At 38.2% G+C, this 12,117-nt stretch overlaps 3 protein-coding genes across 6 annotated transcripts in view; 1 reads left to right on the top strand and 2 right to left on the bottom strand.

Moving 5' to 3' along the window:
- The window catches only part of LOC149575521 (ketose-bisphosphate aldolase class-II family protein), a 392,222-nt gene that overhangs the window by 75,722 nt on the left and 304,383 nt on the right, over nt 1-12,117 (top strand). The window lies entirely within an intron of this gene.
- On the bottom strand, nt 3,420-5,300 carry LOC149575523 (uncharacterized). Its single transcript, XM_089815283.1, has 4 exons — nt 4,932-5,300; nt 4,603-4,826; nt 4,305-4,492; nt 3,420-4,208 (listed from the first exon to the last, which is right to left on the bottom strand). The coding sequence occupies exons 1-4, from the start codon at nt 5,157-5,159 to the stop codon at nt 3,595-3,597; spliced, it is 1,254 nt and encodes a 417-aa protein (XP_089671409.1). The 5' UTR covers nt 5,160-5,300; the 3' UTR covers nt 3,420-3,594.
- Nucleotides 5,412-7,175, bottom strand: LOC149575522 (uncharacterized). Of its 2 annotated transcripts, XM_089815282.1 has the most exons (3): nt 6,934-7,175; nt 5,916-6,678; nt 5,412-5,770 (listed from the first exon to the last, which is right to left on the bottom strand). In XM_089815282.1, exons 2-3 carry the CDS (start codon nt 6,653-6,655, stop codon nt 5,431-5,433), a joined length of 1,080 nt encoding a protein of 359 aa, XP_089671408.1. In that variant the 5' UTR covers nt 6,656-6,678; nt 6,934-7,175; the 3' UTR covers nt 5,412-5,430. The 2 variants fall into 2 exon arrangements, with proteins under 2 accessions (XP_089671408.1, XP_089671407.1); XM_089815281.1 differs by lacking the exon at nt 6,934-7,175 and having other exon boundaries at nt 5,916-6,866.

Raw genomic sequence — 12,117 nt, 5'->3', positions numbered from 1 at the left:
TCTTCTTTTCCTCCATTGGGTCGGGGTATAATTTTGCTTGTTTTTGTGTGATTGCCAGTATCTCCTCTTCGTCCATCTTGACGGTGATCAGATTCACTCCAGACTTCAGGCACTTGGCATCTTCATGATCTCCGAGCCCGCACCTTCTACATAACAATTTTGGTGTGTTTGCTGTTGTACACTCTCGGGCAAAGTGACCCCACAAATTACAGGCTCGGCATTGAACAATCGGCTGTTCGTTTGCATCATACTAAATTCGACTGCTCCCGCCATTATTAGTGTTGCCACTATTGTTGTTTTGACTGCGCCGATTATTTCTATATCCTCCCGACATGGCACCCTCCGTACTTGTGTTCCCGCTTCCTCCGGATGCGGAAGCCTCTTATGCGAGGAACACTTGTTGAGGTCCTTTGGTTTTCATGTTGAAGGGGCATTATTTTGTGGAATGTCCCATGATTTGACAAATGTCGCAGAACTGGTTCTTTGGACAGGAGCCTTTTGTGTGATCTTCTGCCTTACATTCCGTACACCATAGTTCACTTCCCTTTGTTTCTCTCTGCATGTTCTTGAATTCTTTCATCATCCAGATCATGTCCTTCTGGAGAGCTCGGACCTTCTTGCTACTGCTTTCATCATCGTTGCTATCTTCTGCTGAAGATGTGTCGTCATCTGAATTTGACGAGCTGCTCTTCTTCTTTTTGGTCTTCTATTCACTTTCTAGGTTCATGGCCCGGTTGTATGCTTCAGTGTATGACGATGGTGGCATGATCTTCATCTTCTTTCGTAGCTTCGGGTGAAGGCGTTCAATGAACCATCTTTTTTGTAGCCCATTGGCTAGCTTATTCTCCATTTTATTAATCAAGTCCTTCAGCTTCCTGGCGTAGACTCGTACTATTTCATTCTTCCCTTGTTTTGTATTGTATATCTCTGCGACAATTTTGTTTTCGTTGCGCAACAGTTGAAATTCGACAGTAAACTCCTTAAGGTTGTGCCAAGTGGTTAAATTTTGGGGATCTGCATTGGCGAACCAATCAATTGCAACACCTCGTAGGGTTGCCAGAAATTGCCGAACCCATTCATTTGTATCGGTTATGCCATTTGCCCTCCAAATCGTTTCACATATTTTATAGTGTCGGATTGGATCGGCCATACCATCGCCATCAAACTTTGGTAACTTTTCGTTTGGTCCTGCCATCACTACTGGGTTTTGTGGACAGGTGTTGTTCGGTCCTGCAACACTGGTGCTGTTCACTCCCACATCGGTGATCTGTAATCCGACACCGGTGGTCTATACTCCCACACTGGCGGTCTGCTCACCCACACCGGCGGTCTTCACTCTGGCGGTCAGCTCTCCCACACCGACGGTCTGCACTCCCACACCGGCGGTCCCAACAGCTGTGAACCTTGGTGAAGAAGGATCTTTTGAAGTTGTGCCTTTTGGAAGTGTATTGCGGACAAAGAGTTCCCTCCACGCTCGTGCTCCCCCGACACTCCGAGCCGTGCGAGTCGATTCTCTTCCCTCGGTGAATACAAATTCAAAAACTCCTCCCTTGCTTCTTCCACCAACTCCACCTGCTGTCGCGTCTCCTCTAACAATTCCTTTGCGCTTCTGTGTCCGTTGGCAATCTTCTGAAATCTCCTTCTGCGTTCGGCTTGTTGTGCCAAAATTAAATTTTCTTGTGCAGTACGGATTCCATCTTTTCCCTTGACCTTATTTTGATCCCTGTTAAGTTGATTTGACATTAATTTTCATTCCTCCCACCTTCCAAGTTCATGGGGCAACACACCAAATGTTTACCGCATAAAGTAAACGGATTAATGGACACAGACACACAACAAGAACAACAATACTCCTTTATTTGCATATGCCAAGAGATTACATAACTGATGATAAGATAAGATGATTTACAATGCATCTAGACGGGTTATAAATACTTTTCGCCGAACCTTCCCGAAGGGGTCCGTCAGCTACATAACAATACTAATCTAGCTGTCGGCTACAAAATCCTTACCAACGACATGAACCTGTCGGCTCGTCGGCTACAAAATCTTTATCGACGACAACACCCTATCGGCTATAGTTTCTACCGACGACACGAGATTGCCCATTCCACACTGTATGAAATTTTTGTGATCCTTTCTAACCAAAAATCCAATCCTTTCGTACTCGGGAACATTACAGAGATGATATCAAATAAAATAAGTGGAATGTTGATTGAATGTAGATCAGGTAGAAACAATATGTGTGTTCAAGATGAAGGAAAACACAGCCTGTAATCAGAATGATGCAGTAGCAAGAAGTAGTATTTAAATGCATAAACAACAATGATGGTTGTAATTTTGATACATTGTTTCTCATTTCAGTCATCATGATAGAGATGCCATTTCACCATAACATAGTAGTTACAAGCTGGGTACTAGGTAAAGAAATTAATGCACATAGACAATAGATAAGAACATTAGAACTCCTTGTTTTATTCACACATGCCAAAGACTTTACATTATGCTTTTGATGATGATTACAATGATCTCGAAGGGTGTATAAATACTTTCGGAAGAACCTTCCCGAAGAGCTCTATCGTCTACATGACAATTGCTGAAGGGTCTGTCGGAAGTATGACCAGTTGATGAGACCTGGAGCTATTGCAGGCATGCAGTGGTTGCATACCAGAGGTGGAGAGAGCACTGGAGCAAGTCTTTTGAGAGGGATGTCATGCTTTGAGGCACTTGGAGTAGGTGTTTGAATGTGAAGATGTCTTGGTGGATGTATAAAGAGCTCGGGAGGAGTTGATCATCCAGTTGAAGGCAGTTTAGCGACACTTGGCTTAAGGTACCCAGAGTTGGAAGCAGAGGAAGCGGCACGGGTGGCTATCTAGATCAGCTTGACTAAGGAGACAATGTGTTTTGGAGATCAGTTTGGCGCAGGCACGGAACGAATGTGAAAATGGTGTGACAGAAACAAATTTATCTTGCTGTAGTTAGTCAGTCAATGTATTCCGTTTTGTTAATCTGTCTCGGATATTTTGTAAGTGTCGTTCAGAGATGACTTTTGTTTTTGGGGGGGTGATGTCATCAGTAAAATTGTGTATCAGCTGACGGGTCCCTTTGGGAAGGTTCTTTTTATGAAGTCGATGGGCCCTTCGGTAATTGTCATGTAGCCAATAGAGCCCTTCGGGAAGGTTCTTCGGAAAGTATTTATACACCCTTCGGGATCATTGTAATCATAGTTGGAAAACTCGCCAAATGCAAAAACTCGCCAAGCCCCCCAAAAGTTTAATCGGGAAAAACTCGGCGATTTAAATAAAAAACTCGGGAAAAACTCGGGAACCTAAAAAACCGCTGAAATTTAATTAAAAATACATTTATTTTGCAAAATTTAATGAGAAGATGCATCTAATAAGTTAATTAAAGACAATACAAAAGAAAGAAACAAAGTTTAGATATATATAAATGCATAATGCGTACAAAATTGCATTCTCATGCAGAATGCTCATGTTAGGAAGCAAAATAGTAAATTACTAAATAGTTTCAATCTGTCAAACTAGAAGTAAATACTAAAAGTCTAAATACATCAATACAATGTGACAATGCCAATCACATCTTCCTCTTTCCACTTGCACTAGCAGGAAAGCGAGGGGGTCTAGTCCTAGAAGAAGTGCCCCGCACTGGGATAGGGCGTGAGCTGCGTGACTGTGAACTCTGTGGCTGTGCCCCCTCGCTCGACGTCCCTACTGACTGGCTCGGCGTCCTGGAAGAGGATGCATCTCCTCCTAATGGTAATGTCTGATCCTCGCTTGAATCATCATCATCCTCGTCCTCATCCTCAATGTCATCCATAGTGAACTGAAAATCAGTGTCAACCTCCCCCTCCATGGCCTGCCTCTCCAAATCAGCGATCTCATCTGGTGTAAAAAATGGACTTGGCTCTTGTGCTGTCCAATCAGAATAATGATCTATCTCATCTAGATCAAGCGGACCAGGTAGTTCTAAGAGCTGTGACTTTTTTATGCGCAACTTAAGATTATAGTGCACATAAACAAGGTCATTAAGCCGTTTTTGAGTCATTCTGTTTCTTTTCTTTGTATGGATGGACTCAAATAAGCTCCAATTGCGCTCACAATGGGATGAGCTACAAGGTTGGGATAGGACTCTGAGAGCAAATTTCCTTAAATTGGGGGTATTGCCACCCCAACTTGCCCACCAAGCATCTGCAAAACAAAATTTAAAAAGTTATAAAGCAATAAAAAACAAAATCAGAAGCACAACTTATCAATTAGCAAAAGTTTTAATGTTTGACGCTTTACCTGGTGCTTGAGTAGATCTTGCTCTCTTTGCTAGCATAGAAGAGAACAAAGGACCCCTTGATTCCACATAGATTTGTTGTTCGGTCACAATAAGGTCTCTCTCCTCTTCACTTGATATCATTCTCTCAATGCATTTAGAGAGACCTTCCATGACCTCTCCATTAGGATCTGAGTAGGAATCATCAACCCTAAAAAAAATAGATAATGATATCAAGTCTTACTACACAACCTTAAAAAGTAAAGTAAAATAAAGACTTATTAAAATCCCAACTTCAAGGACAATCAATTATCATAGTACCTGAATTTGGGATTGAGGAAGTAGCCTGCTGCATGAATAGGTTGGTGGAGCATATTGTTCCACCTCCTATCAATTATTTCCCAAATGGGGTCAAATATGAGATTGTCCCCGTGATAGTAACTTCTAACAGCCTCTTTCGCCCTATCCATGGCCTCATAAAGACCTCCCATTGGGGATTGCTGCCCATCACATGTGCGCAAGACTAGAACCAGGGGCAGAGACATCTACATTTGAAATTTGAAAAATACAAATTAGTTAATAACATAGTAAGTTATGAATTGAAAATGAAACTTGAATAAACTAAAAGTCTAAAAATATAATGAAGTTACCTCCACAATCTCCTTAGCCTTTGCAAAAAAGCTATCATCAAAGACTATTCGTGCCACAGCTTCTCCTTCGGGCTTCTTTGAGTAAGGTGAAGCAACCCAATCAGCACACACAAACATTTGCTTCAAAGCCAATATGTGGTCAAGAATACTTTGCAACGTCAAGAAGACCGTTGCAAACCTTGTCATAGCAGGTCTCATCAAATCTTTGCCTTTAGTGGCTTTTCTCATCAAACTGAGAACCCATGGGTGATTATAGATATATTTCGTGACTCGCCTAGCATCTTCCACAACTGGACTCACCCAATCAAGTTTTCCTATGTCCTCCAAAAGAAGGTCAAGGACATGTGCTGCACAAGGTGACCAAAAAAGTGTGGGAAGCCTCTCTTGGAGGATTCTACCTAAAAGATTAGCAAAAAATCAATAATCAGTAACAAACTTTCCATATTTAGTATTTACAAATTACATCAAATTTAAATTGAATAATACCATAGCATTACATTCATGATTCATATTGATTCAAATATAAAAAATTAAATCTACCTGCTGCCACATATGCTGCTGCATTATCTGTGATTATTTGCACCACATTCTCTATTCCCACCTCCATGACAACATTCTCCAACATTAAAGCCAATGTGGCTGCATTTTTCACTTTGTTGGAGGCATCGACAGATTTCCAAAACACCACATCATCTTTGCAAGCAATCAAGAAGTTAATAATGGTTCTACTTCTTCCATCTGTCCACCCATCAGATAAAATGGTGCAGCCATACTTCTTCCACTCTTTCTTTTGGTCTTCTATCAACAATCTTGCCCTACCAACCGCTTTGTCAAGCAACCTACAAAATTTAAGTGTAATATTAAATAAAGTGTAAGTGTTAGTAAAAAATAAGGAAATAAGTTATAACAATTAAGATTTAAAATATAACAATGAACTAAAGTGAATCTCAATTATTTACAATTACTAAATAGTAAAATACTAACCTTCCACTCATATCCTTGCGATTAGGCGGCTTGTACCCTTTGCCTGATATTGTCATTGCATTCACCATATTGACCCAATAGGGACTATCAGTGGCATTCATTGAGATATTGTTGAAAAACCAAAAATCAGCTGCAGCAATATCAGTTTGCTCATGCACCTCCTTAAACCATGCAGTGCCCTCTAATGATGGCTGTGCTCCAGGTGTGTTCCTGGGCACAAAATAACCACCTATCCCTGATGGGGATCTGGATGGTGATGATGAAGAAGTAGGAGATGTAGAAGAAGTGGAACCGGTAAAAGAGAAATTTTGTTTGCGGATCCGTGGGCCACGAAGAGATCCTGGTATGTTCTCAAGTGCTTCTTCTTCCTCTTGCATATCAAAAGGAGCTCCTTCAGATTCAGCTATGGCTGCCCTCATAGCTATTTTTGCCCTCTCCCTATTCAATTTTTTCTCTTCAGCAGCTGCAAGTAGGGCATGGATGAATCTTTTTTCTTCATCAGTTACCTTGAGACAAGGATTTGAGTCATGTTTCTTTATGCCTGCAAGGTGGTATTTGAGGCGGTTTATGCCTCCAGAAATAATTCTCTCACAGGGAATGCATATCACCTTCCCAATATCATTTGGATTTGGAGCTTCATAGGCATACCGCCATGCCTTATCTCTTGCATTTTTAGGCCGAGTGCCTATATATCCAGATGGGCATGGTGTTTGTGGCCACTCTTCTTGTGGGTTTGTCATTTTTTTAATGGTTGACCGTTGCCCTACACATAAATATATAGAGAAATGAATAAACAAAGTTAGAACTTAGAAGCTAGGGTTTCAAATGATTCAAACTTCAAACTTGAACCATATCCTTAGCAAACAACAAACTTCAACCATATCCTTAGAAGCTAGGGTTTCAAATGATTCAAAATGATTTTAAATGATTTGAAAACATTTACAAAAAACAACAAAAGCAAAAGAACATTTGTTATAAAACTATAAAAAGTTTTCAAACTATGATAAGATGAATATACCTGGAAAGAAATTTGTCTTCTAAAATCTGTTAGAATCCTCTACAATCCACTCAAATCCGCCTTGAATCACTTGCAATCAGCCAAGAATGCCTCCAAACCTTCTTCTCTTCACTCCTCAAGGTTCTAAACAATGCAAATACAAGAAAGAATGAGAAAAAACACACTCACTGCCGCTTAAATCCTCACAGGCCGCGTTCACCAGTAAACCGCGAGTTTTTAGGAAAAACTCGCCGAGTTTTTGCCGACTAATCGGCGAGTTTTTACCAGTTTGCCGAGTTTTTAAATCGGCGAGTTAACTGGTTAAAAACTCGCCGAGCTAGGAAACTCGGCGAGTTTTAAAAACTCGCCGAGTACTCGGCGAGTTTTCCATCTATGATTGTAATCATCATCAAAAGCATAATGTAATGTCTTTGGCATGTGTGAATAAAACAAGGAGTTCTGCTGTTCTTATCTATTGTCTGCGTGCATTAATTTCTTTACCCAGTACGGTAAACAGTGTGTATAAGAGCTGAAGTATTAATGGTTTCATTGTATGATGTGAATGAAAGGACAATAGTTGCATAATACCATCTAGCAGCTGAAGCTATTTCCCTCGTTGCTAACAGTTTGAAGCCATTCATTCAATGAATCATGTAACAAGAAAATAAATGGAGACAATTATTTTCATATTTTGCATATTTTAAAAGATCAATATACGGCTATAGAAAGTACAATGAAGATTCTGAAAACAATATCTGGAGAAGAGAGGTTTAAAGTCACAGCTAAAGTGCAGAGATAATTTTCAGCTTATAGAGGAGAGAACATCAAACCTCAGAATGAGCTATCAGAATAATCAAATGAAGAGAAACTAGAAAGGTAAACTCAAAAGGTCAGATTGATACATAGGGTATGGAATGGAGTGCCACAGCAAGGGGTAAGTCTCTGTGAAGTAGCAACAGTAACCTTACAGGGAAAGTAGAAAGCCAAAAGTGAAACCCTCATGTAAAAATAAGGAATGGCATTGCTTCATTTGAAAAGAGAAATAGTAGGGTATGGTTTCTGTGATTTCAAGCCTCAACAAATTGCCAATACCCAGATGGAGAAAAGCCTCAAATTAGCAAATATCTAGATGAAGAAAAGGAAAAGACTCTGTAGAAAACGTTGATGGCTTCTAATTTTTGTGCAAGAATTACATCAACAAAGCAAGAACATCCAAAGAGGGAAAAATTTGCTCATTTCCTTCATGGCAGCTAACCCAGATTTCTTTCTTCAGTAAAAATGCATGCAATATATGTAGGGTTTCTCCAGGAAACAGGAAATGATGGGTGCCGTAAATAGCATGAGATTCACAAATAATCCAACAGAGAGGAAAGACGGGTTCGAGTTGGCACAAAAATGATGCAAAATGCTGAAGCATTTTAGCAATACTCATGAATTAACAGAATATCAAGAAATTAACATGGAAAATGAGCAAACAAGTTGATACAAAGGAAATGCTTCAGAAGTTATAGTTAGTCGAGATTATAGGGCTCTTACCTTCCTGAGCAAAAGATCCAAATGCTAAATAGATGAAGGAGAACTCGAGTTGTAGAGAAATCCGCAAATAATAAGAGGGTTAGCAGAATAAAGGAAAAAGCAAAAGATTTTTCAGACTAAATGAAGGTGCACAACCTTGGATCATCAAATTTTTTTACCTTCATCGAATCTCTAGGAAGCAATGTCCAAAGAAATCATGGCGCGGTTTAGCAAAAATTGTGGCGGTTGCATACATATGGGCGAATTAAATTCCAAGAGAAACCTAGAAATTGTGGACCTTCATTTATTTCCAAAACATGCGAATAATGGAATGGAGTTGTTTTCTTTTAGGTTTCTATTTCTAAAAATGCATGAAGGAAATGATGCTAATTTGCACAATACAGTCCAAGTTTCAATTCAAAACCCTTTTCCTATTTCCTTTGTATTTTCAATAATGTTAATTCATTTTTAATATGTTGAACGTTTGGATGGGGTTAGGAGTTTTTTGAAATTACATAGGTTAAGTATATCTACATATGTTGTTGCTTGGTCACGTATCGAGTACTTTTGTGTTATTTTTGCCTAAGTAATTTTGGCAATACCAATAATGTATTCATTTACAAAATGTAATTAGTATTAACTCAATTGATGTTCTATAAATCAATTAGTTAATATTAAATTAGAAGAGGCATTGTTGATAAAGTTTGAAAGAAAAAAGTCACAAAGGAGTTATGAGTCATCGTCAAAGAGGAGGCCAAGTGTAATCACGTCGGAATCAAGAATAGGTCTCCATGGTGGTGAAGTTTGTAAAAGGAATATTGGTTCCTAATTTATGCCATGTTAATAGTTTCCCCCTAGACTTTTAGTTGCAGTTGAGGCTTTGAGCTGACTGTTGAGTCTTTTTCAGAAGTCTAATAGTTTTTTTGACTTGTCATCATGTGGTCATTATGGAAGAACAATTTGACAATTATTGGACACTGTTTGGAGCATTTCTAAGACTTAATTTTAGGGGATTTTGCTTCTGCTCGACCCAGGATGGTTCCACATTCTTAGGCATCATTTATTGAGCAGTTGGAAGTAGTGGAGGAAGATTTTGATATATTCTATCATTTGTACTTCATTAGGATTCAGTGTTGGAGAGGGAGACGTTTGTACTTTGCATTGTGTCTTTTTTTGTATTGTATCAAATCTGAAGTATGTATTTTAAGGGTCTTTGAGAATTTTATTTAGCATTTTGGATCTATTTCTGGCGTCTTGCTTGTATGCAGGTTAGTGGTTGATATTCTTTTCTATGATTTTTTTCTGATACCTTTTAAGATTTGTCTCATTAAGCATCTTTAATGATTATAATCATTCTACATGGGTCATGAGTTGTACTATTTATCTGAAAGTGTTAACTATGATTAGTTCCTTTTAATATTTTCAAATGATAGGTCTTCTTTTGAAATACTTATGTGCAGGACAATATATTAGAGGATTGTATCAATCTATAAATTGCTGAAGGTTCAATTTTTCTTAGGGGAGATACAATATCTTCATTCTAGTCATTTTGGTGTATCACCATTTTTGTTTATGCATTTCTTAGTTAGCCAATCATTCCTATCCCTTTTCCTCACAAGTTTTGTTATCAGTTTTCAGTCATTAAGTGATTCGTTATAGAAAAATCAATAGGAATCGGCTTAGAATCTGGAGGTTCGGTCAAGTTATAGGTCACCGACGCCTTTGATTGATCCTATGTTCTCTAAAAATTTTGAGTGTCTAGGTGCATAGAAAAGGGTGCAATTTTTGGAGTTAACAATTACATTAAGAATCATGGAATTAACATTGCTGTTACAGACATGCTACACGCTTAGAATTATATAGCAGACCTGTTTTCAAAGTGCTGGGAAAGTGTGAAAAGTGCATTATAGACCTAGAACATGCATTCTTATGTCATTTTCTGGCAATACATTAGTGTTTGGTTGGTCATGGGTTGATTTGGGTCTTTTCTGGAAGATATGGTGAATATTGGAAGTTGCATCAAAATACCGTCTTACTATAACAAACCTATATCATGATCATAACTGTATAGAGGACCTTGTTTTATTAATATCAGTTCACTTACAATGAATTGGAAGTACAGTTTCAGAATTAAAGGATAGTAGTGTGTTTCAATTTGGAAGATGGGTTATTGTTTTTGTTGCTATTTAAAATAAATTCTAAATTATGTTCTTGGGTATATTTGAAATTTTTATATTATTATTTTAATATTACATGCACATTGACAGTAATTCCAAATTATGACTGCATTATAGCATATTAAGCATTGAGTATGATTATTGAAATGTTGTATGTTAAGGTTCTATAATGTTTAAGTGGCATGGTTTATCCATGTCTTCATATGAATGTGATGTATACATGCAAATTTCCCTATATTTATATAGCCATCCCAAGAACCCATCCCGCTGTCCCTTGCCGTCTCTGTCCTAAAAACTTGGGGGAACATAGTACGATGATTATGAAAAATAATGTTCACCTATTTTTGGATGTGTGTGATCCAATAGTGGATTTTCTCTCATATTTATTTGATAACAGGTCTTTCATGGTGAGTAACTGATGAATGGTGCTCCCCTTAAAACCATAAACTCATAACAGAAACAAAGAAACAACAACAAATGCTAGGACAAAATATGGAATTCTTATTTGCGCCGCAAACGGAATTACAGAATTCACAAGTACAAAATGCTAACCCACATGGGCACCTTCATTACAGTAATCTGCAAGACTACGCTGTGAACTACCACCCAAAGCTGTCCTAGACAATGTTCGGGCTTTCCTTAAATAGGCAATTTTATGCTGCCTGGGAAGGTTCTAGATATTGAAACTTAATACTTAGGGTTGACAGACTCTAACAATACATATAGAGTCGGCCAAATACATCTTTGACAATTATTTCAGATATTTTAGGTAGCCCGACTTTGAAGGACCATAACTCATGAATGTTGCTCCGATTGGCTATTATAACCACTTTTCGGAAATGCCAGCATCTGATCTATAGGCTCAAAATCGTGCAAGCGCCCTTTCATCGAGTTTTTAGACCTTATCTGGGCACTCCAACGGTGAGCCTGAAGATTTTTTTGCAAATATTTCCACCGAAAATCCGCAATAACTTCTCTGATACTTAAGTTGGAGCAATGATATTTTTATGGTAGGCTTATAACTCTAAAATGAACCTTCGTGTAGAAAATGAGAACATTCTGAGCTCGTATGACAAACTTACTAAAAATAACAAGTTCCCATAAATAGTAACCACTCTGTCTACTAGTCCTTATTAAAATAGAAAAGACTGAAAAGAAAAATATTTTTGGGTGATGCAAGTTTGCTCTTACACCCAGGATGCTCCTGCATTAGTAACATGTTGCATTTAAGAACACTCTAGAAAAAAATATGTAGCATGAAGAAGTCCCACGGGAAAAATATCTAAATTTCTTTGTGTTTGTCTTTCTAATTTGTCTATTAATGTGTTGGTGATGTCACCATGAAAATCTCATAGGTGTTTTAATTTTATATTTAAGATTAGGTCCCTTTTTTCATATCTATTGATGTTGTCATCATAAATTTTGCATGACATAATGAAGCCTAGAGCATGCCTATAGAAAAATAGATATGCCTAAAAATAGTATATTCATAGACTTTCATTCCCTCATACTT

The sequence above is a fragment of the Cupressus sempervirens genome, chromosome 2 (genome assembly GCF_028749045.1).
Source record: "Cupressus sempervirens isolate cs-2001-9-10 chromosome 2, ASM2874904v1, whole genome shotgun sequence".
Lineage (NCBI taxonomy): Eukaryota > Viridiplantae > Streptophyta > Pinopsida > Cupressales > Cupressaceae > Cupressus > Cupressus sempervirens.
This window is presented reverse-complemented; position numbering and strand designations above follow the sequence as displayed.